The sequence below is a fragment of the Bos javanicus genome, chromosome 4 (assembly GCF_032452875.1).
Source record: "Bos javanicus breed banteng chromosome 4, ARS-OSU_banteng_1.0, whole genome shotgun sequence".
In the NCBI taxonomy this organism is placed as follows: domain Eukaryota; kingdom Metazoa; phylum Chordata; class Mammalia; order Artiodactyla; family Bovidae; genus Bos; species Bos javanicus.
The window spans coordinates 51,287,478-51,313,270 of record NC_083871.1 but is presented as its reverse complement, the minus strand read 5'-3'; the positions used below and the strand labels follow the sequence as shown (position 1 = coordinate 51,313,270).

The following is a 25,793-nucleotide window of genomic DNA, read 5'->3' as shown; positions in this document are numbered from 1 at the left end:
GTTTCTTTTTCACTGTCTACTTTTCTAGCTTTTGTGTATTTTCTTCTTGGATTTTTTGCTTCTTCCTCACTTCCTGTACCAGCATGGTGTCTTTGACTGTTCCCCTCCCAGCACCGGGCACCTAGGGCATCACTTGATTTTGAGGGACCCTTGTCCTTTATCCTATCTGATAGCTTCCTTCCAACTAAATGTAGGGATTCTGGTGCCAGCCCTCAGTGTTCAGTTGAGAAGAATAAAAGAAAAACAACTAATCTGAGGTTACTTGAGGTACTTGATAAATTATAGAAGCAAAGATTTCTGGAGTTAGAAGTTACTTTCATTCCAAATCAAAAGCCTAAGCTAAGGAAAGTTAGGTGTCACAAGGCTGATGATACAGGTCACTCAAGGGGGTACAACAGGAATTTTTTTACTTCAGTTCAGGTATTCTCTTTACTAAAGCACAAAATGCCACAATATATATCACATCTTAAGACAGTTTAGAGATGAGAAAGAGTGGAGCAGGCAAAGCTTGCCTCACCTCTCAAATGACACCATGCAACTTATGCTACATCTTATGCTGGTTCCTGTTTCCTTATGTGGCCAGTCTTGAACGTTCCAGGGTAAAGTGAATAAATTGTCTGAAAGAGCTAAACAACAAGCTGATCTGACAAGACCAACTCAAGCTGCTTTTGCTTTTAAAAAATATTTTAGCTAAAATATATTTTGACGTAAACACTCCTTGAAGGATTTGTCTGGCAGAAAATAGAACATTGATTGTAAATGGCCTCTTGGCACAGAGGCCCAGAAATCAAAGGAATTTAGAGAAGAAAATTCTCCAAACCAGTGGCAGTTATTTGTATGTTGTTTCCAGGTCAGAGGGCCAAATGTATACACCAGAACTTTCCAGATTAAAAGGGCAGGTATATATTTCAAACAGCTTGTCACCTTTTCTCTCTCTCTCTCTCTTTATTTTTCCTGGGATTTTTTGTTTGATTGCATTATATCTATAGATTTGAGACAAACTGACTCAATGTTGTGTTCCTAGCCACTAAAATGCTGTGTCTCTACATTTATTTTACAATATTTTGTATTGTTCAGCATATATGATTTATACTTATTTGTTACATTTATCCCTATATTTTATTATATAATATATAATAAATTAATATATATTTATATATAATAAATATATAATTAATAATATATAACATGTATACTATATATTTGATGCTATAGTAAATGACATTGTTTTCCTTTTGCTTATTTGTAAAATATAAAGATACAATTGACTTTTTTGTACACTGACCTTATATGTTGGAGCTTACTAAATTCACTTATTAGTTACAGAGGCTCTATTTTAGATTCCTTAGGATTTTCTATGTATATGATCATGTCATCTGCAAATAATGACAGTTTAACTTCTTCCATCTCAATATGTAGGGCTTTGTTTTGTATGTACCTATTTTCAGTAAAAGTGGTAAGAGTATCTTTACCTTCTCTTGATTTTAGGGGAGTATATGATTTTTTCACCATTAGGTGTGATATTGGCTGTTGGTTTTTCCTAAATGTCCTTTCACAGGTTGAGGTAGTTACCTTCTGTTCCTTGTCTCCTGAAAGTGTCTGTCGTGGGTCGGTGTTAAATTTTATGAGATAGTTTTCTAAATCTATTTAGATGATCTTTTGATTTTTTTTTTATATTTAGTAAGTATGCTGAGTTGATTTTTTCCAGCTTTCTTGAAATACAATTTATGAAAAATATTGTGTAAATTTAATGTCAACACAATGATATATGTACACAATCTGAAACAATTACCACAATAACTTTAGTTAACGTATTTTTCATCTCACATAGTTACGTTGTGTATGTGTTAAAGAGAGAGAGATAAGAACTTTTAAGATCTACTCTCTCAGCAGCTTTCAAATATATAATACATTATTGTTAACTACAGGACCATGCTGTACATTACCTTCCCAGGGCTTATTTATATTATAACTGGAAGTTTGTACTTTTTTACCCCCTTTACTTATTTCCCCAAGGTCTCAGCTCTTATCTCTGGCAACTGCCAACCTTTTTTCTGTTTTTCTGAGTTTGATTTTGTAGATTCCACATGTAAGTTAGAGTATATAATATTTGTCTTCTCCAACTTATTTCCTTTACCAGAATGCCCTCAAGGTCCATCTATGGTGCCTTGGCAAGATTTATTTCTTTTTTTATGGCTGAATGATATTCCATTGTTATATCTACCACAATTTCTTTGATTCATTCATCCATAGATGGACACTTAGGTTATCCACAGCTTGGCTATTGTGAATAATGCTGCACTGAACATGGAGGTACAGATACTTTTTTTGAGTTAGTATTTTCTTTTCCTCCAGGTAAATACCCAGAATTGGAACTGTTGGATCATATAGTAGTTCTGCTTTTAATTAATTAATTAAAAGTATAGTTGATTTATGGAGAAGGGAATGGCAACCCACCCTAGTATTCTTGCCTGGAGAATTCCATGGACAGAGGAGCCCAGTGGGCTACAGTCTGGGGTCACAAAGAGTTGGACACGACTGAGTGACTAACACGCACACACACATACTTGATTTAGAATGTTGTGTTAATTTCTGCTGTACAACTAAGTGATTCAGTTATACACATATACATACATATTTTCTTTTTTACTATTCGTTCACATTATGATTTACTATAGAATATTGAGAATAGTTCTCTGTACGTTAGGACCTTTTTGTTTATCCATTCTGTATATAATAATTTACATCTACTAACCTAAACCTCCCACTTTATCCTTCCCCCAAATTCCCCCTTCCTAGTCAACCACAAGTCTGTTCTGTATGTCTGTGAGTATGTGTCTAAATCACAGATAGGTTCGTTTGTGTCATAATTTAAATTTCACACATAAGTGATACATGGTATTTGTCTTTCTCTATGTGAGCGGTTTTGACTTCAATTATTATGATATTTGTAGGTGCATCCATGTTGCTGCAAATGGCATTATTTCATTCTTTGTTTTGGCTGAGTAGTATTTTGTTGTATATATGGACCACATCTTCTTTATCCATTCATCTATTGATGGACATTTAGGTTGTTTCTATATCTTGGCTGTTGTGAATGTAATGAACATGGAGGTGCATGTATCTTTTTTAATTATAGTTTTGTCTGGATATATGGACAGGAATAGGATTGCTGGATCACCTAGTAATTCTATTTTTAGTTGTCTGAGGAACTTCCATACTATTTTCTGTAGTGGCTGTACCAACTTACATTCCCATATTCAGAGTAGGAAGGTTCCCATATCTCCATACCCTATCCAGCATTTTTTATTTGTAGACCTCGTGGTTGTTGTTCAGTCACTAAGTCATGTCTGACTCTTTGTGACCCCATGGACTGCACCACGCCAGGCTTCTCTGTCCTTCACTATCTCCCAGAGTTTGCTCTAACTCATGTCCATTGAGTCGGTGAAGCCATCCAACCATCTTGTCCTCTGTCACCCCCTTCTACTATTGCCTTCAATCTTTCCCAGCCTCAGGGTCTTTTTCAGTGAGTTGGATCTTTGCATCAGGTGGGCAAAGTGCTAGAGCTTCAGCTTCAGCATTGGTCCTTCCAATGCATATTTGGGATTGATTTTCTTTAGGATAGACTGATTTGATCTCCTTGCTACCCAGGGGATTCTCAAGAGTCTTCTTCAGCACCGCAATTCAAAAGCACCGATTCTTTGGCTTTAGTTTTACGAATGTTTAATTTTAAATCAGCTGTTTCACTCTCCTGTTTCACCCTTATCAATAACCTCCTTAGTCCCTCTTCACTTTCTGCCATTAGAGTGGTATCATCTGCATACCCGAGGCTGTCGATATGTCTCTAGGCAATTTGATTCAATCTTGTGAGTCATCCAGCCTGGCATTTTGCATGATGTACTCTGCATGTAAGTCAAATAAACAGGGTGACAATATACAACCTTGTCTTACTCCTTTCTCAATTTTGAACCAGTCCATTGTTCTATGTCCAGTCCTAACTGTTGTGTCTTGACCTGCACACAGATGTCTCAGGAGGCAGGTAAGGTGGTCTGGTAGTCCCATCTCTTTTAAGAATTTTCCACAGTTTGTTGTGGTCCACACACTCAAAGGCTTTCATGTAGTAAATGAAGCAGAAGTAGATTTTTGTGTCTGTAATTGCTTTGCTTTTTCTATGATCCAGCAGTTGTTGGCAATTTGATTTCTGGTTGCTCTGCCTTTTCTAAATCCAGCTTGTGCATCTGGAAGTTCTCAGTTCATGTACTGTTGAAGCCTAGCTTGAAGGATTTTGAGCATTACCTTGCTAGCATGTGAAATGAGCACAGGTGTATGGTAGTTAGAACTTTTTTTGGCATTGCCCTTCTTTGGGACTGGAATGAAAAACTAACTTTTGCAGTCCTGTGGTCACTGCTGAGTTTTCCAAATTTGCTGATGTATTTAATGCAGCACTTTCACAGCATCATCTTTTAAGATTTGAAATAGCTCAGCTGGAATTGTATCACCTCCACTAGCTTTGTTCATAGTAATGTTTCATAAGGCCCACTTGACTTCACACTCTAGGATTTTTGGTTCTAGATGAATAACCACACCATTGTGGTTATCCAGGTCATTAAGACCTTTTTGTATAGTTTTCCTGTGTACTCTTGGCACCTCTTCTTAATATCTTCTGTTTCTATTAGGTCCTTACCCTTTCTGTCCTTTATCATTCCCATCTTTGCATGAAAGATGTATCCCCTTTGTATCTCCAATTTTCTTGAACAGATCTCTAGTCTTACCCATTCTATTGTTTTCCTATATTTCTTTTCACTATTCACTTAGGAAGGCTTTCTTATCTCTCCTTGCTATTTTCTTGAACTCTGCATTCTGTTGGTGTATCTGTCCCTCTATCCTTTGCCTTTTGCTTCTCTTCTATTCTCAGCTATTTGTAAGGCCTCCTCAAACAACCACTTAACCTCCTTGCATTTGTTTTTCTTGGGGATGGTTTTGGTCATCACCTCCCACTCACTGTTATGAACTTCCATCCATGGTTCTTCAGGCATTCTGTCTACCAGATCTAATCTCTTGAATCTATTTGCCACCTCCACTGTAAAATAATAAGAGTTTTGATTTAGGTCATACCTTAATGGTCTAGTTGTCTCCCCTACTTTCTTTAATTTAAGGCTGAATTTTGCAATAAGGAGTTCATGATCTGAGCCACAGTCAGCTCTGGTTCTTGTTTTGCTAACTATACAGAGATTTTCTATCTTCAGCTGCAAAGAATATAATTAATCTGATTTTGGTGTTGACCATCTGTTGATGTCCATGCGTAGAGTTATCTCTTGTGTTATTGGGAGAGGGTGTTTGCTATGACCAGTGCATTCTCCTGGCCAAACTCTATTAGCCTTTGCCATGCTTCATTTTGTACTCCCAGGCCAAATTTGCCCGTTATTGTGGATATCTCTTGACTTCCTACTTTTGCATTACAACCCCCTACAATGAAGAGGACATATTTTTTGGTGTTAGTTTAAGAAGGTCTTGTAAGTCTTCATAGAACCGTTCAACTTCACTTTCATTGGCATTTGTCATTGGGGCATAGACTTGGATTACTGTAATGTTGCATGGTTTCCCTTGGAAACAAACTAAGATCATTCTGTCATTTTTGAGATTGCACCCAAGTACTGCATTTTGAACTCTTCTGTTGACTGAGGGCTACTCTATTTCTTCTAAGGGATTCTTGCCCACAGTAGTAGATATAATAGTCATCTGAATTAAATTCGCCCATTACTGTCCATTTTAGTTCACTGATTCCTAAAATGTTGATGTTCACTCTTGCCATCTCCTGCTTGACCACATCCCATTTACCTTGATTTACCTAACATGAATCAAGGTTCCTATTCAGTATTGTTCTTTACAGCATCAGACTTTACTTTCACCACCAGACTCATCCACAACTGAACTTCGTTTTCACTTTGGCCTAGCCTCTTCTTTCTTTCTGGAGCTATTTCTCTGCCCTTCCCCAGTAGCATTTTGGACACCTACTGACGTGGGGGGCTCATCTCTTGGTGTCACATTTTGTTTGCCTTTTCATACTGTTCATGGGATTCTCACAGCAAGAACACTAAAGTGGCTTGCCATTCCCTTCTCCAGTGGACCAAGACATTTTAATGATAGCCATACTGACCAGGGTGAGGTGGTACCTCATTGTAGTTTTGATTTTCACTGCTCTAATATTATTTAGCAGTGTTGAACATCTTTTCATGGGCATATTGGCCATTTGTATGTCTTTTTTGGATAAATATGTATTTAGGTCTTCTGCCCATTTTTTGATTGGGTTGTTTCTTTGTTGAGCTGTAAGAGCTGTTTGTATATTTTGGAAATTAATCCCTTGTCAGTCACATCATTTGCACAATATTTTCACAATTTGTCACAATATTTTGTCCCATTCTATAGGTTGGCTTTTCATTTTGTTTATGGTTCCCTTTGCTGTGCAAAAGTTTGAAAGTTTATTTTTGCTTTTATTTCTATTGCCTTCGGAGACTGACTTAAGAAAATATTGATATGATGTATGTCAGAGAATGTTTTGCCTATGGTCCCTTCTAGGAATTTTATGGTGTCATATCTTAGGTTTAAGTCTTTAAGTCATTTTGAATTTATTTTTGTGTATGGTGTGAAGGTGTGTTCTAATTTTATTGATTTACATGCAGTTGTTCAACTTTCCCAAAACCACTTGCTGAAAAGACTTTGTTTTTCCCATTATATAGTCTTGCCTCTGTTGTCAAAGATTAATTGTCCATAGGGGAGTGGGTTTCTTTCTGGGCTCTCAGAAAGTTGGTCCATACGTCTGTTTTTGTGCCAATTCCATGCTGTTTTGATTATTGTGCTTTGTAGTATTGTCTGAAGTCTGGGAGGCTTATGCCTCCTGCTTTGCTCTTTTTCTTCAGGATTTCTTTGGCAATTTTGGGGGTCTTTTATGGTTTAATATAAATTTTAGGATTATTTGTTCTAGTTCACTGAAAACTGTTATGGGTAATTTGACAGAAAGAAAGTGAAAGTCGCTCAGTCATGTCCGACTATTTGTGACTGCATGGACTGCACAGTCCATGGGATTCTGCAGGCCAAATCACTGGAGTGGGTAGGGATCTCATTAAATATGTGGATTGCTTTGGGTAGTATGACTATTTCAACAATATTAATTCTTCCAATGCACAAGCATGGGGTATCTTTCTATTTCTTTGAATTATCTTCAGTTTCTTTTATTAATGTTTTATAGTTCTTATAATTCTTTCACCTCTCACCTTCTTGGTTAGGTTTATTCCTAAATACTTTATTTTGGTGGGTGTGATTTTAAAAAGTATTGTTCTTTTACATTCCCTTAATGATATTTCATTGTTAGTGTAAAGAAATGCTACCAGTTTTTATGTGTTAATCTTATATCCTTCTACCTTGCTGAAATTGTTGATCATTTCTAATAGTTTTTGTGTGGAGTCTTTAGAGCTTTTTCCATATATAGTATCTCATCGTCTGCATATAATGACAATTTTATTTCTTCCCTTATAACTTGGATATCTTTTATTTTTGTTTTGTGGTCTGATTGCTGTGGCTAGGACTTTCAATACTATTGGAAGAGGTTATGAAAAAACCCAAACTAACTTTTTAGCCAACTCAATATTTTGAATAGAAGAGGTGAGAGTGGGTGTCCTTCGCTTGTTCTGTATTTTAGCAGGAAGGCTTTCAACTTTTCACCAATGAGTATTATATTGACTGTGGTTTGTCATTGATAGTTTTTATTACATTGACATGTGTTCTTTCTATACCCATTCAGTAAGAGTTTTCATCATGAATGGATGTTGAATTTTGTCAAGTGTTTTTTCTTTTTCTTTTTTTTTTTTTTATGCTTGTGTCCATTATTTGTTTTCTTTTTTTTTTATTTTTAAACTTTACAATATTGTATTAGTTTTGCCAAATATCGAAATGAATCCACCACAGGTATACCTGTGTTCCCCATCCTGAACCCTCCTCCCTCCTCCCTCCCCATACCCTCCCTCTGGGTCGTCCCAGTGCACCAGCCCCAAGCATCCAGTATCGTGCATCGAACCTGGACTGGTGACTCGTTTCATACATGATATTATACATGTTTCAATGCCATCCTCCCAAATCTCCCCACCCTCTTCCTCTCCCACAGAGTCCATAAGACTGATCTATACATCAGTGTCTCTTTTGCTGTCTCGTACACAGGGTTATTGTTACCATCTTTCCAATTTTAGTATATGTGCTGCCGAAGCGAGCACTGTTACCATCTTTCTAAATTCCATATATATGCGTTAGTATACTGTATTGGTGTTTTTCTTTCTGGCTTACTTCACTCTGTATAATAGGTTCCAGTTTCATCCATCTCATTAGAACTGATTCAAATGTATTCTTTTTAATGGCTGAGTAATACTCCATTGTGTATATGTACCACAGCTTTCTTATCCATTCATCTGCTGATGGACATCTAGGTTGCTTCCATGTCCTGGCTATTATAAACAGTGCTGCGATGAACATTGGGGTACACGTGTCTCTTTCCCTTCTGGTTTCCTCAGTGTGTATGCCCAGCAGTGGGATTGCTGGATCATAAGGCAGTTCTATTTCCAGTTTTTTAAGGAATCTCCACACTGTTCTCCATAGTGGCTGTACTAGTTTGCATTCCCACCAACAGTGTAAGAGGGTTCCCTTTTCTCCACACCCTCTCCAGCATTTATTGCTTGTAGACTTTTGGATTGCAGCCATTCTGACTGGTGTGAAATGGTACCTCATAGTGGTCTTGATTTGCATTTCTCTGATAATAAGTGATGTTGAGCATCTTTTCATGTGTTTGTTAGCCATCTGTATGTCTTCTTTGGAGAAATGTCTATTTAGTTCTTTGGCCCATTTTTTGATTGGGTCATTTATTTTTCTGGAGTTGAGCTGTAGGAGTTGCTTGTATATTTTTGAGATTAGTTGTTTGTCAGTTGCTTCATTTGCTATTATTTTCTCCCATTCTGAAAGCTGTCTTTTCACCTTGCTGATAGTTTCCTTTGTTGTGCAGAAGCTTTTAAGTTTAATTAGGTCCCATTTGTTTATTTTTGCTTTTATTTCCAATATTCTGGGAGGTGGGTCATAGAGGATCCTGCTGTGATGTATGTCGGAGAGTGTTTTGCCTATGTTCTCCTCTAGGAGTTTTATAGTTTCTGGTCTTACGTTGAGATCTTTAATCCATTTTGAGTTTATTTTTGTGTATGGTGTTACAAAGTGTTCTAGTTTCATTCTTTTACAAGTGGTTGACCAGTTTTCCCAGCACCACTTGTTAAAGAGATTGTCTTTAATCCATTGTATATTCTTGCCTCCTTTGTCAAAGATAAGGTGTCCATATGTGCGTGGATTTATCTCTGGGCTTTCTATTTTGTTCCACTGATCTATATTTCTGTCTTTGTGCCAGTACCATACTGTCTTGATAACTGTGGCTTTGTAATAGAGCCTAAAGTCAGGTAGGTTGATTCTTCCAGTTCCATTCTTCTTTCTCAAGATCGCTTTGGCTATTCGAGGTTTTTTTGTATTTCCATACAAATTGTGAAATTATTTGTTCTAGCTCTGTGAAGAATACCGTTGGTAGCTTGATAGGGATTGCATTGAATCTATAAATTGCTTTGGGTAGTATACTCATTTTCACTATATTGATTCTTCCAATCCATGAACATGGTATATTTCTCCATCTATTAGTGTCCTCTTTGATTTCTTTCACCAGTGTTTTATAGTTTTCTATATATAGGTCTTTAGTTTCTTTAGGTAGATATATTCCTAAGTATTTTATTCTTTCCTTTGCAATGGTGAATGGAATTGTTTCCCTAATTTCTCTTTCTGTTTTCTCATTATAGGTGTATAGGAATGCAAGGGATTTCTGTGTGTTGATTTTATATCCTGCAACTTTACTATAATCATTGATTAGTTCTAGTAATTTTCTGGTGGAGTCTTTAGGGTTTTCTATGTAGAGGATCATGTCATCTGCAAATAGTGAGAGTTTTACTTCTTCTTTTCCAATTTGGATTCCTTTTATTTCTTTTTCTGCTCTGATTGCTGTGGCCAAAACTTCCAAAACTATGTTGAATAGTAATGGTGAAAGTGGGCACTCTTGTCTTGTTCCTGACTTTAGAGGAAATGCTTTCAGTTTTTCACCATTGAAGATAATGTTTGCTGTGGGTTTGTCATATATAGCTTTTATTATGTTGAGGTATGTTTCTTCTATTTCTGCTTTCTGGAGAGTTTTTATCATAAATGGATGTTGGATTTTATCAAAGGCTTTCTCTGTATCTATTGAGATAATCATATGGTTTTTATTTTTCAATTTGTTAATGTGGTGTATTACATTGATTGATTTGCAGATATTGAAGAATCCTTGCATCCCTGGGAAAAGCCCACTTGGTCATGGTGTATGATCTTTTTAATGTGTTGTTGGATTCTGATTGCTAGAATTTTGTTAAGGATTTTTGCATCTATGTTAATCAGTGATATTGGCCTGTAGTTTTCTTTTTTTGTGGGATCTTTGTCAGGTTTTGGTATTAGGGTGATGGTGGCCTCATAGAATGAGTTGGACATTTTAACAGTATTGAATTTTCAATCTGTGAGCACACAGAATCTCTCTTATTTGTGCCCTTTTCAGTTTCTCTCATTACTGTCTTTTCAGTGTACAGGTCTTTTACCTCCTTGGTTAGATTTATTCCTAGGTATTTTGTTGTTTTTAGGGCAGTTGTAAAATAATTGATTTCTTAATTTCTCTGATACATTCCTGATTTCCTTAAAATATAACCCAAGTAACTTTTTTCAGGGGGATTTATTTAGCTGATACTGTTATTAAAGTATCAGAATGTGTAGGAACAACTGTCAGGATTTCTGATTTTCCTATTGTGCTTTTCTTTCTGGAACAAGAATAATCCTCATTTTTTTTTTTTTTTTCCCCAATGAAGTCATTGAAACCAAAGATATTACATGGTATCTTAGCCTTCTGGCTAGAACTGCAGCTCTTGGCTTGATAAGTCAATGTTATCTTCTAATATCTATTATATTAAGGACAGAATAGATAAGGTATGTACCTGATATCCTTTCTCCATGTATTTCCATAGTCCTCTTTCTCAAATTAACAATGGCATCTTGGTCTATAACAACTATTTATTTGTAGTAAAAACCAAACTAACAGGATTATCTATTCACTAATTTATTGCTTTCACATCTGTGGAATGTTCTCTTGAGAAAAATATTACAAAAGGGATCAAATTCAGAAAGTATCACATAACTTCATAGAGAAAGTTTTGTGTAATAGCTCATAGTTGTTAGGAATAAATGCCTAAATCAGGTGTTGGCTATGTCTAGTCAACTGAACTTAATTTGCATTAAGTATTGACTGCACAGGAAAAAAAATTATGAAAGTTCAGCCTTTTCTATAAAAATTGGCTTTTTTCATGAATAATCAGATTTTATGACATGTGTACTTCTTTTTTGCAACTGCAAAATGTGTTAGGTATATTTAGAAGCTCATCATCAAGTTAACATAAAAGGAAAATACAATTTGCTAATGTGTTATAGTTATCAATTTCCAAGTAGGTATTTCTTTTAATTAGGTGTTTTATACAACTCTAGTAGAATCTGATGCTCATAATACAGCTGTTAGTATTTGTGAGTTTATTACAACTTGATGGGATGTTGGAATGCCACAAAGACTTACGGGACATAATTCATTACTTTTTATGTGCGAGGAGGTAACTAGGAACATTGTATTGTTACCTCATTTAATGCTCAAGGACAACTTGTAGGCTTGTCATGATCCTACGTAACTATTGTGGAATCTGGGTCAGAGAGTCTTAGGTCACACAGCTAATAAATGTTAGTGCTTAATTCAGTCACAAGGCTGTATAACACCAAAGACCTTTTTACCCCTGAAGCACCCTGACCGTCACCATTAATGGTATGGAGCTTCAAAGACTTGTGGCCATGACCCACAGAAAGTTATATTTGACATCACAGTCCAGTGCTTACATCCATGTATCTACACAATTAAACAAAAGCTTCACAAAAAAATTCTTTTATTGACTGTGATACCATGATGTGCTCTGATATTTTCTTTTCTATTCTATTTTCAAAAAATGGTAGTTGTGATTACCTAAATTGATAAAATGACCCATTACCAGGTTTTCATGTGTATTTTGAAAACTCCTAATCTAAATGCCCTCTTTAGACATCTTGCAGTCTACTATCCAATTATGTAAGTATATGTGTTGAATTACTAACCAGTCAAAACTATATGGATAGGTTACTAGATGTCATCTTAATAATGTATTGCGAATTTGTTTTTTCTCTTTTCTGGTCCTTGACTATCATAATGAGATCTATATCTTCAGAAAAATTGCCAATATAAAACAATGCCTTATCACTAAAAAAATAAAATTCAATATAATCAAAGGTGTATTTTAGCAGGACAACATGCCCCAGAGCCACCTCAATCTGGGTATGTTGATCTATGATATGGAGAGCATTGAGTTTTGTCCCCAGGATTAATGTCTTTCTGTGAAACACTTGAGAGTATCAAATACCACCAGGGCACCAAGAATTTAAGTCCAGCTCAAAGGCGTTATTGTGTTCAAGCCTAAGACTATTTCTTCCAGCCTCTCTCTCTCCTACTTACCCTCAGTCCCTTGCTCTAGTTCTACTTCCTGTTACAAGGTCCATGCTGTACACCCAAGGATGGCAGAGATGAAGCCTAGGCTGACAGGTACTGGAACCGATCTCTTCCTTGATTCTTCCTCCACTTCACTATACATTTTTTTAAAGATACTTGCAAAATGTAATATAGTTTTCATGCACATGTATATACTTTAAATAACCATTCTGGCTAAGAAAGGACTTTAAATACTCTAAGATAAGCAAATGATTGTTGGTATATAATTATACTTTTTTTGGTAAGTATGAAAAATTTGTTTTCAATGAGCACTTCATTCCAAGAGCTCCACTGAAATGTTTATTCTAGTTTAAACCAACTAATACTTTGTAACAAAAGTCTTCTCTGAATAGCTACTGAAATACAAACATGGAGGACAAGTTTAAATGGCTCTAAATTGAATACAAATATCTTTTGCATGGATAAACTACTAAAAGCAATAAAAACTACAGCCAAGTTATTTCACTAATTCAATATTTTATTTGGTGTCAAGGCATATAACTTTTAGTTATGTCATTAGTAATTTGAGAAGAAAGTCTAGAAAATATCGATTGTGCCACTAGAAGAGGGAGTTAACTTATTTATTGAAGCATTTACAGTTATTCTTTTTTATATCTACTTAGGTACAAAACTTTTGTAAGAAAGATAACACTTTTATTGCATTATATAAGTTCATATTTACAGGAGTCATAACACAAACCCATAAGCATAAATATACATGATGCAACCATTAAAAGTTTTGAAACTGAAAACTAGAGTTTAACAGGCAAAATACTTAATATGGCTTTTAAGAAAAGTAACTGTTTAGAAATGATTTGTTATTGCCCCGTTCTAGTCGTTTCTCATCAAGTGAACATAAAATTATGATCTCTTTAAAATGATACATGTTATCTAAGCCAATGCTGTACACATTTTTAATGCAGTATGCAATGATGCATAGCTTTCTTAAATGTACATATGTACATATGTATAGATATACAGTACACAGTTGTTTTAATACCCCTGAACATCTTGAGTAAAACTATTATGACTTTTCTATTATAAAACTACTTGAAAAGTGGGTATAACTTCTTGGTATTGCAGTTCAATTTGACAGAATTGAAAAAAAAAAGTTGGTTATAAATACATTCTTTACAAAAAATTGAATAGTGGTCCCGCACTCATCGTTTATATTGCAGTGAAAACATTTGATTCATTTAAAGGTATTTACATCTTGTTGTCCTTGGTTTCTGTGTGAAATATACAGAAGAATGAGAATACTGTAGGCAGGCCTATTTGCTAGATTTTTCTACTTGTTCATTTTTGTGTAGGTTCCAAATCTCTTGAGTTGTTGTTTATTTCTATTTGCCTTGTATTACTGCTGCTGCTGCTTCTTTTGGTGTTCTGGGAACACTGGGTGACTTTACTTCTAGGAACAGGAAGAAAAGATTTAACTCTTGAAACACCCAACTCAGTCTTTGATTTACTGTTGCTGCATTCGGTTGTTTGATGGCTGCTGAGAGGACTGACCTCCTGTAAGAAAGGAAAACAGAACAGCTTAATTTGACATTGTTCCCAACTTCTGTGATCGGTACTAACTTTCTCCTCTCTGTATGAGTTTCTCTCTTAACATAGGTTCTCATGGGGGGGGTGGTGGGGGGAAGACAGGAGAGAAGTTGAATGCTTAATGTCCTGTAGACTCGCGGTCTGATCTCCACTAGGTCCTTTGTGGTGCCAGAGATAAGAGTCAGTGAAACTAGTGCCTGAATCTGGAGTCTCCTCCTCAACAGAAGTTGTATGAAGTCTTAGGCCTGAGGAAATCAAACTGGACTACTCCAACCAACTATTTGTAAGCAGTTCTACAATGCAATATACCTTGAGTGTGTCACTGAATTTTTCTGCCTTTAGATCTAACTGAACTATTACTCACATATTCTGAATGTTTATCAGACAAGCACTGTTCCTGGTGCTTGGCTCACAGTAGAGAATGTAAAAGGGCACCATCCTTGTGCTAATGGAGCTTCTGCAGTAGTGAACTGTTTCCTGGTGATGCATCTATAACTAGGGAGCTCAAGATCTTTAATTCTTGGAAACTGCATGCTAGCATTCTTCGAGTACTTCTGAACCCTTCTGATCACCTGGTCCAGGCCTCTTTTTGCCCATGAGGAAACACAGTTGGACAGGTAAGAGCAACTCATGATGCTGCAATAAGACCTTTTACTCACAGCGTTTTCCCTGATCGTGAGCTCACTTGGGTAGGTCCCCCTTCATGTTTACCAATCTGCAGAACTCAAGTGAGTGGTGAAGTAAGGAAGGAGGAAGGGTGGACACGGACATGGGGAGGTGTACAGGATGGTCTGAAATAGTAAGTTATATGTAACATAAGTTACGTGAAGTTCAAGGACATAATTTGGAAAGAAATGGGTAGAAAATGCGAATGATGGATCAAAGGTATGTGCTACAGAACAGGTCTAAGCCCTGATTGCACATGAGAGTCACCAAGCTTTTAAAAACTCCAACGTCCAGGTTGTACTTTAGACCAATTATATCAGAACCTCTAGGGCATGTGGTCTGGGTACAAGGGATTAAAAAACAAATCCTCAAATAGTTTTCATGATGCTACCAAAATGGGAATTTCTGCTTTAGGGGACTGAATTTTCATCTCCATAAGAAGAAAACATTTATTATTATATATTCTATGGATGACTTAAATATGTATTTATGTAAATATGGGCTTTTCTGTTTAAGAAGGCTGGCTGACAAGCTGCCTGATTAACAGGCCCCTCTCTGACCACACAGGAGAAAATGATTTCAGCTAACACAGAGAGCTTTTCCTCCTAAAGGGAATTACTTCCTGATAACAGAAGAAACTGGGCATCTAACCAAGAAATGCTCATTGCCTTTATCAGGATAGAAAAGGCCTGAGCCTGTGAAGGCTTCAGGAATCTGGCAAATGCCAAATGAGTACTACGTCGCCCTCTGGTGGCAGGTTCTAAGAAAACAACTGATCATCGGGGAATAGTCCTTAGAATGCTCAATGGGCAAAGAAATAGAAGGCGAGCCCAAGGAACGTGTTCTGAACCATAGTTCAGGGACAGCCCCTGAACAAAAATGTATTCCATCCAGAACCAGAGTTATCAGCAGGGACCCCAGGTGTCACCTCCTCAGTCATTCTTATCTGTTCCCAACGATGCTTTTGCTGTGCTTCTAAGCCATTCCTAATTAGGGGTGGGGGGAATCATAGAGAGGAACAAATACTATATAGAGTAAGCCACACAGGCCATGCTCTTCTTTGTAGATTGTCATGTTGTATGTTTTTATATAAGACCCCAGCCTTGTTAATATTTCCCCCAACACACACAGCTTCACAGGAAACTAGTCAGGACTGAAAGCTACTGAAGCCAGGAGCCCAGGCTGTTAGAGGAGGATTAATAATGGGATAGTCTCACCACGCTCGCTGTTCAATCCTGCTCTTTGCACTCCCTCTCCCCACAGGTCTGTGTTAGCTGCCATGTGAGGGGACGTGAACCACAGTGGACATAGCTTGGTGAGCACACCACACATTATTAAATACGTCTTACAAAATGGACCGCCTCAAAAAAGCACTACTGGGTAAGAAGTATTTTTATTGTTTCCGTTCACTCAGTAGTACCATACTGGGCCATCTCATCTTTTGGCATTTATTAACCAATCATAAAAGTTATTTCAAGAGGGTAAGGAACTCTATGGGAATCCTGGCTCATTCTGATTTGCTTGCAAAGGACATTCTGTCTCTGAAACATGCATGGTATGGGAAGTTCAAGTAAATCAGAGGTAAATCTTTATGTATGTGTAGATTTTTCTGTTATCACTCAGCATTAACTCCAGTTTTTGAAAATGGTACTCAAAAGAAATTCAATGTTCCATTTTAAAATACAGCAAAGAAGAGAGACGTTACATTAGTTCTAGGTTTGGCATAAACTAGTGAAAACAAATAGAAGAGATAGTAAAAATTTTGGAATCCAATTTTTTGGCATCAAATAGAAGAGGGGGAAGTAATGCTTTTCTATGTGATTCCTTCAAGCTATTAGCCAAACAAACAGTACTTTTTTCTAACCTTGATTACCTAGTGAACACTTACACCTTTATCCTGATTATATCCCTGCTATAGTGTAAAAGTAACTTTGTAACGCACATTGAAAGATTTGTAAAGTCAATTTTACAACAATCCTTCTTTGTCCCATTTTGGAGGGAAAAGGGACACTTACCTTTTGTGACACTGGCATTCTTGGATTATTAACAGTTGCTGAAAACACAGGGTTGTTTCCTGAACTATCAAACCTCCTTAAATCATCCCTGGAATCAGCAATCTGGAAAATACACAATTTATCAAGTCATGTTTTCACAGGTAAACTGTGACATACTCAAGGTAAGATGTAAAGTCACTGTGGAAAACCCACAGTGAGAAGTGTGGTCCTTGTCTTACTGTCAGAAGCTTAGGTCCTAAAATGCTCACATAAGGACTTTAAGCTTTCATGTGAAACTAACAGCAAATGCATGAGACACAGTTTCTAAGGGAAAAAAAAAAGAGTCTTTTAAAGTCATAAGAAGACAACCAGATAAGCCCTATTTAAAAAAAAAAAAAATACTTGGCACAAAATGAAAGGATATAACGTTTGCAAGATTTTTCATTGTAACCTTATTTTTCCAGGGTTAACTATTTCGACTCACTTCCAGTAAGATTAAATAAGCTAGTGAGTTCTTTATCCCTAGTAGACTGTCCAAATACAACAGGTGAGTTTTGGGGTAGAACCTGCACAAGTTATAACTACCTTCTTTTGCTCCCTTTCAAGCAAAAGGCCCTTATCAAGGAAGCGTGGTAAAAAACTGCTGCAGATATCAGAGTGCAAAAACAGGTTGAACTTGATGCTGTTAATGCTTCAAGATTTTGGGTCACTGATTTCCATCTTTGGATCTCAAATTTCACAGTTTAAGCAAATTACACAGGCTACTTATTTTTTCTTATTTTATAAGTACAGTTGTTCCCCGCCGCAGAATGCAAGTCTGCTGCCGTGCTCTTACTGATTGGTGACGGCCAAAGTTAGGGATATGGAAAGGAAAAGGTGGTATTGGTTTAATTTGTGGTAACACACCACATGCAGCTTTCACTTTGGGTTTTTCAGAGAAGCTGTGCTAAATAGAGCTCCCTTGTTGTATAAGTGTTTTAAGCAAGGTAATGGAAGTTTTGATTTGGAGCTTTAGTCATACTATTTGATAAGGGATTTCTCTCAGGGAAAGAGCTATGATGTGGCTCCAAGAAGTCTGTCTGCTGCTGGGGGAGCCACTCAAGGCCCTCCGCACTGTGTCCTGCTTACCTTGCTTATATCAGATTCAGATTTGCTAGAGCACATGCTCTGAAGTTCCTTGACAAGATCTGCTTCATCATCCGAACCCAGAGAGAGTCTTTGATCCAGATTCAAGGTCAATGACAGATCATTCTCTAAAGACCTACCACAGATTTCAGAAAAGAGTTTTTCAAACCCAGAGCAACCATCCAACTTCCAATATGGAAACCTAGACCCCTTTCTGGGGGATTTGTGGAGCAAAAAAGTTTTTAACATCCTTTAAAGGCATCCATAAATGTCACTTTATACAACAACCCATTCCCATCTGATTTTGGTAACTCCCCGTCAGAATTCTCAATAGGATAAAATGTTACTACACAAAGAAATCCACTTTGACTTACAATATTCCAGTCTCCTTACTCTTCCCTTTCCTTCGCTGTCCCCAAGGATGACACTAAACACGCTGGTGTGGGGGGCAGTGTGACAATGGAGTAAATGTCAATTTATCACTTTTTATTGGCAACGTGACCATGGGTTGGGTTTCTTTTTTGTACTCAACACCTCAGTTCCTGGGTTCCCTTCTCTCTATCAAATGCCTTGTGCTACATCATAGGGTTATTACAAATACTGTATAGGCTGTTGAATGCAACAGATCTAACAGTGGGCCTGGCACAAACAAGCATGTGACAGATTCATTGACCCCCTACCCCTCTTGTAATTCTGTGAACCAGGGTCCTAAATGTCACCTGCCAAGTTACAGGGTACACAACTTATTGGCTATACAAGGCCCTATTTATAAACTAGCTAAGCATTTTTATTCTATGATAAATCTTTATTTCAGTTTATAAATTTGGAAGCATAATTGACAATTCCCTAGCAGCAGCATGAGGAAAAAAAGTAAGTCATGTTATGTTTCTGTAACTCTGTCATTAAAATCATCAGTCCTCTAAAGCCTGTTTAAAAGTTCACAAATACAGGATTTTACCATATCTTTGTGAACTGTATTAATAATATCAAACTTGATACAAAATCAAATCAATGATATTTCTAATCTTTCACCAAACTAAAAGCAAAATAGGCTTTGTATTTTTTTTAGATTTCATTCATTCGATTTCAGCTTAATACTAGCATTTGAATTACCTCTATTGCTTTTTAAAAAATTATATTCACAGCATAACAGTTGCACAGACTAATGCTTCCCAGGGGGCGCTAGTGGTAAAGAACCCACCTGCCAATGCAGGAGACATAAGAGATGAGGGTTGGATTGCTGGGTCTGGAAGATCCCCTGAGGGCAGGGTGACCCACTCCAGTATTCTTGTCTGGAGAATCCGATGGAGAGAGGAGCCTTGCGGGCTACAGTCCATGGGGTGGCAAAGAGTTGGACACGACTGAGGTGACTTAGCACACACACGATGAGAATGTGTACTGTTTGTTATGAGTTAAATCTGCAGGGGAAACTTACTTTTGGTTTGACAGCGAAGCATTCCTGTTACAATTCAGCTGTAATATAGTGTTACTTTTGATACCTGTTTAAAGAAAAAAAAGCAGTCATTTCCATAGACTGTCCCTGCTGATCTTGAACTCTGTATTTAAAAGAAATAGTCTCTTCATATTGTTTTTGGATTAAATCCATTTCTTGAGGCCCTGTGGAAGCCTAGGGAATGCGCAAAGACCTCATGTATATTTATGACTAAAATCAATACAACTCACACCACCTGAGGCTCAATTCAGGAATCCTAAACTCCACTTGCATCAGTGCATCCTATTCTAATCAGGCAAGTCCCAACAACCTTAGGCCTTTGTTCTCCAAGTGCCTAAAAGAGGGTTAATACCTGCCTTTTGAAGATGGTAATCCCTTTGTTTGCCTTCCAAGGGATCCTGACTGTGTAGACCCAACACAGTTTTTGATGTGTGGGCCCCATGATGTATTACAGTGCAGGTATAGAAACAACTTTTGATTGCTTTGCATTTTACAGAAAACTAAATAGGAAAAGTAAACAAAAAGTCACAGCATTAAAACAAACGCTGCATATCATACCAATGTTTTTCTAACTGCAAATTTCAACCCATTTAAAAAAAAACAGAATAGGAAACACCGGATTGCACAGCTTGTATGTAGTAAATATATAAGTTGGTATCCATTTACAGAGACATGCAAATGCATAGGTCTGTGTGTACTGGTCCAGCTTTAAAATACATTTCTCACTGTGGCTTATGGTCAAAAGTTTGAGAAACACTAAACCATTTTAGATTCAAAATGTCTTTCTATAATATTCTACATTTTATAAATGCATTAATACAGCTGCTTCTGAGTAGATTCTAAAATTGTATGAATGGTGCTAGCATAGATTAAAGAATGATTTTGAGAAGTCTGTCGAATTTGGTATATCCCGATTAAAAGCAGATCATCAGAAGGTCTGTACATTTCCTCATCCACACTTTTGTCCTTACTGTCAGAAAGCATTAATTAGTAGCTTTTCCCTAATTAGCACGGAAGTGCCTAAGCTTGGACTCTGCCCTCCAGAAGCAGTGACCATCATCTCAGGTTTAGGTCTCCCTGGTTTAGGTCAGGACAGAAAAGGGCTGTGTCTTTATCAAATTTTATGAGCTTCCCTAGTGGTCTGCATGGAATGCAAGAGAGTTCTATTTTGGTATTTTTTAAAACAATGATGTCCAAAAATATCAACCCAAACACTGTTGTAATAATTTTGTATGAAGTGCAATTATTGGACAAGGTGACTATTATAAAGAAAATTAAAACTAGAGGCATGTCCACCTTTGGTTGTTAACCAACCAGTGGTTTATTCACCTAAACCCTGGCCAATGCGTTTTGCAAATCTCTATGTTGATGTCAAACTATGGTTGCATACAGTTTTATTCACCTTTCAATTAAGTTTTTGTGTTTGAAGGAACATTTGATATATCCACTAGTTCTGCAACTAATAAATATTATATATTTACAAGTTAGATTTATCTCCATAATACTGTTTAAAGTTCATATTCACTTATGGATTTTGTCTGACAAATCTACAGTACTGCAATATATATTGACAATGCTTACTGTTTAGGTACTCACTTAGCTCAGGAAAGCAGTTGGTCCTGAATCCTACAGGGATTCTAATGAACTTGGAAGTGACACAGTGAAGAGCCTGCATAGGTGTCCTTATTTGAGTACCAGGATTATTATGAATGGCACAGACTGAAGAAATCAGCACTGGACTCATAAGAAACAAAAACATGGATTGCAGAACCCCCCGTTTGTAGGAGCAGTGGTTTGGAGCAGGTGATCAAAGGGATCTGAGTCTCAATTGTGCCATCTGTAAATGGAGACGACAGTCCTCACTGTCAAGCTCTTTTGGATACTTTCCAAGGATAAACAGGTATAATCCTTGTTACAGAAAGCCAGCTGAGGGAGTCTCTTTGCTCTATTGGGGGGCTACAGTCTAATGATTTTATTCCCTGGAGCAAACACTCTAACTTTAGGAAGTAAGGGCAAGCCTCGGAGATCAAAATGTATCCTAGTATAAATAACACTTACCTTTACAATGAGAGTTTACATATATTTTTCAGTGACTATCCATTCAATTACTTTAAAACTTATTACTTACGTGACTTTAAGTCATAACTTATGATCACATACTTAGGGTAATCACACAACTCTGGCATGTATTGATATAGTTAAAATCGCATTAGTTTTTATTAAAAATCAATACAATCTGCCATATGAAAAATATGGTAACAAAAGCAACTGTTTAGGATTTTAGACATCATATTCCTTTCACTTAGGAACCCCACTGCTGTAAAGCTGCCATGTGTGCGTGCCTGCTAAGTTTCTTCAGTCATGTCTGACTCTTTGTGACCCCATAGACTGCACCCCGCCAGGCTACTCTGTCCTGGGGATTCTTCAGGCAAGAATACTGGAGTGAGTTGCCATTTAGTGTGGGGTACAAGGGGCTCCTGAAGACGTAAAGTTAGTTACATGTATCAGAGATCCATAATGCATATGAGGTTGGAACATCTTTTCATTCTTACTCAAATATGATATCTTTTAGGGGAGGATGTGAACAAAGCTAGTGGAGGTGATGGAATTCCAGTTGAGCTATTTTAAACACTAAAAGATGATGCTGTGAAAGTGCTGCACTCAATATGCCAGCAAATTTGGAAAACTCAGCAGTGGCCACAGAACTGGAAACAGTCACTTTTCATTCTAATCCCAAAGAAAGGCAAATGCCAAAGAATGCTCAAACTACCGCACAATTGCACTCAACTCTCACACTAGTAATGTTCAAAATTCTCCAAGCCAGGCTTCAACAATATGTGAAGCATGAACTTCCAGATGTTCAAGCTGGATTTAGAAAAGGCAGACGAACCAGAGATCAAATTGCCAACATCCACTGGATCATCAAAAAAGCAAGAGAGTTCCAGAAAAACATCTGTTTCTGTTTTATTGACTATGCCAAAGCCTTTGACTGTGTGGATCACAACAAACTGTGGAAAATTCTTCAAGAGATGGGAATACCAGACCACCTGACCTGCCTCCTGAGAAACCTATATGAAGGTTAAGAAGGAACATTTAGAACTGGACATGGATAACAGACTGGTTCCAAATCAGGAAAGGAGTACATCAAAGCTTTATATTGTCACCCTGCTTATTTAACTTATATGCAGGGTACATCATGAGAAATGCCAGACTGGATGAAGCACAAGCTGGAATCAAGATTGCCAAGAGAAATATCAATATCCTCAGATACGCAGATGACACCACCCTTATGACAGAAAGTAAAGAAGAACTAAAAAGGCTCTTGATGAAAATGAAAGAGGAGAGTGAAAAAGTTGGCTTAAAGCTCAACATTCAGAAAACTAAGATCAAGGCATCCGGTCCCATCACTTCATGGCAAATAGATGGGGAAACAGTGGAAACAGTGACAGACTGTATTTTCTTGGGCCTCAAAATCACTGCAGATGGTGACTGCAGCCATGAAATGAAAAGACACCTGCTCCTTGGAAGAAAAGTTATGACCAACCTAGACAGCATATTCAAAAGCAGAGACATTACTTTGCCAAAAAAGGTCCATCTAGTCAAACCTTTGGTTTTTCCAGTGGTCATGTATGGATGTGAGAGTTGGACTGTAAAGAAAGCTGAGCACTGAAGAACTGATGCTTTTGAACTGTGGTGTTGGAGAAGACTCTTGAGAGTCCCTTGGACTGCAAGGAGATCCAACCAGTCCATCTAAAGGAAATCAGTCCTGAATATTCATTGGAAGGACTGATGCTAAGCTCTGATTTCCATACTTTAGCCACCTGATGCAAAGAACTGAGTCATTTGAAAAGACCCTGATGCTGGGAATGATTGAAAGCGAGAGATGAAGGGGACAACAGAGGATGAGATGGTTGGATGGCATCACCAACTCAACGGACATGAGTTTGAGTAAGCTCCAGGAGTTAGTGATGGACAGGGAAGCCTGGCGTCTGCAGTCCATGGGGTGGCAAAGAGTCAGACATGACTGAACTGAACTGAGGGAGGATATTTTAAACAACTGATTATCCTAATATCAAAGCCATAAGGAACAGGTCTAATAATTTATTAGAATGAAATTCTGTCGGGGAGTGATTTTTATCTCCTGTTTTCACTGCTCTATTTCTAGTGTTTAGAAGAAAACTTGGTACACGGCATACATCTCATGTAGAAAGAAATATGTAAAGCTGACTCACTTATAAACACCTTAAACTGGTATTAAATATGTCTATAATCAAATAACACATACTTCTAAAAGTTTAAGGTTCACTTCTGAATGCACATTTGCCTATTTCTTTCTTTTTATGTGTCAGCTTTTATTACATAATTGTGTGGATCCCAAGAAAATCAAATTGCTGAAAAGCAGATGATCATTAACATGGTAAAGATACATTTAATTTCAGAATTCTACTATGAATGGTTTTTTTCAGGTAGGGGACTCTCAACTATTTGTGGAATGTACCTACCACATGCTTTATTCCATGAAAAATACACATTGAAATCCTCAAAATTTTGCTTTGTTGAATGCATAGTAATACACATAAAGCACACTGGCATTCATAAACCACCTCATGGGTACACACGTCTTATGCCTGCCCCCCTTACCTTCTTCACTCAAGTCTGGCTTGTTCCAGGTGGGTGAAGAGAACCGGCCAGACTTCTTGCGAGGACTGGTGCTCACCTTTCTCCAGGCACCACTCTCTTTCTTCTTGCTGCAACTGCTGTAACTTGAAACTATGGACAGAGGGAAGCTTCCTCCTTTGAAATCAGCTGTATGCTGGTCCAGCTCTGAAACAACATAAACCACATTTTGCCAGAAGGACAGAAGCAAGAGCGCAGTTACACAGAGTCAAGCAAAATCCAACATGTCTAACACTTAAAGAAATAGCCTCTTCAAAATCAGGGGCCTATCATACCCAAGCAGGGGTTTGTCAACCAGCAAACATTACTTTGAAGTCTGGTATTTAAACATGAGCCAGGAATTAAGAGAGAGCAAGTGAGTTAGTTTTAAAGCAGTGCTGTGTAACATCCATTACATGGAGATAATCTCACTGGTTACAAAGAGAGAAAATAGAGTTCCCTAAAAGCCAGTTCAAGCAAGCATTACATAATAGCGAATTTCCTCTCCTCCCAGCATAAACCCACATACCTGCTCTCTGGAGGGGACAGCCATGCAGAACAGCTTTATTAAGCAAAATGCTGAGAGCAGCTCTAACAACAGCCTGCTGCCCTTGGCTGGGGTTTTTAGTTGTTTGCCCAAGGCCGGGCTGTCTTTTCACAGAGGCTCTTGACAATATTGCTTCTTGAACTCTGGGTGCAATGACAGCATTCCATAGCTTAGACATCCACCTTCCAAGAGAGGGTTCACAGTTAGGACCCAGGCTCCCAGGAATCACACACAACTCTACCCGGGACAGAGCTGAAGACCCTGAACAAAGCCTAAGGGTTTCTATGGATAGGCTACCTTTCCCAGGTTGTTTCAGAATAAGTGAAATTATCTAACACCAAAACAGTTTGAATGTGCTTTACAAATAACAATGTATTTCTAATGAAACTGTTTACCTGTTTCTGTTTTTCTTTGTAAGATCCTGGAGCACTAGAGTGCTGAATAAATGAATGCACAAATAAATACATGGAAAGGGAAAAATACATGGAAAACTTTACAGACTAAAGAAATCTGGAGGAAAAAAGATTTCCTGAAAGTCTGTGTCTAAATAGCTTAAACTTATTTGCCATTTCCCTTACTAAGATACATATGTTTTTAGTATTTCTGAAATTGGGATACATTTTATGATCACTGGCAAATTAAATCTTCCTGCTCTGCAGGGGCTTGGTGTCTACACATGGCAGGTGAGCCCTAAAGAGAGGGGATGGGGTCAACCAGCCACTGCCTCAGGTGGACTGCATTAATAGCTGTAGCTGTTGCAGGGCTTTAATTGAAATTTAGAGCACTCAATGCCAATCAAAATTCCTTCAAAAAAGATTATACTTTGTTGTAGTATTAAAAAACAGTTAGCATTAAAAGCTGTAGACAAAACTATATCACCTAGAATAGGAACTGTTAAAACTATTACCTAGTATCAAGTTTCTCTGTTAATGTAGAGTGACATGTAATTCCGGGAAAAAAAAAAAAAAGAAAAGCAAACAGTTACTCCTAAAGGTGCTGAGGAGGTAAAGATATAAGCTTTGGCTAAAAAAAAAAAAAAAAAAGTAAGAAAATTTTAGAAAGGCAGTTCCTTAATACGGCTGTTGGGAGATAAGTTTCCATGGCATT

General features: G+C 37.4%; 2 protein-coding genes across 4 annotated transcripts in view; one reads left to right on the top strand and one right to left on the bottom strand.

The window, feature by feature from the left end:
• Positions 1-25,793, top strand: part of CFTR (CF transmembrane conductance regulator) — a 318,734-nt gene that overhangs the window by 291,875 nt on the left and 1,066 nt on the right. Inside the window, exon 28 of the transcript XR_009735898.1 lies at positions 16,175-16,291. The gene's annotated coding sequence lies outside the window, so the exon portion shown is untranslated. The remainder of the gene's footprint in view (positions 1-16,174; positions 16,292-25,793) is intronic.
• Positions 13,158-25,793, bottom strand: part of CTTNBP2 (cortactin binding protein 2) — a 170,232-nt gene continuing 157,596 nt past the window's right edge. For 2 of the 3 annotated variants that reach the window (XM_061414021.1, XM_061414022.1), the window contains 6 exons: positions 24,669-24,868; positions 24,125-24,307; positions 19,466-19,529; positions 18,034-18,166; positions 16,927-17,028; positions 13,158-14,212 (listed from right to left, as the gene is read on the bottom strand). In XM_061414021.1, the coding sequence (XP_061270005.1) occupies positions 13,997-14,212; positions 16,927-17,028; positions 18,034-18,166; positions 19,466-19,529; positions 24,125-24,307; positions 24,669-24,868 (898 nt within the window). In that variant the 3' untranslated portion in view covers positions 13,158-13,996. The remainder of the gene's footprint in view (positions 14,213-16,926; positions 17,029-18,033; positions 18,167-19,465; positions 19,530-24,124; positions 24,308-24,668; positions 24,869-25,793) is intronic. The other variant, XR_009735897.1, reaches the window with a different exon arrangement.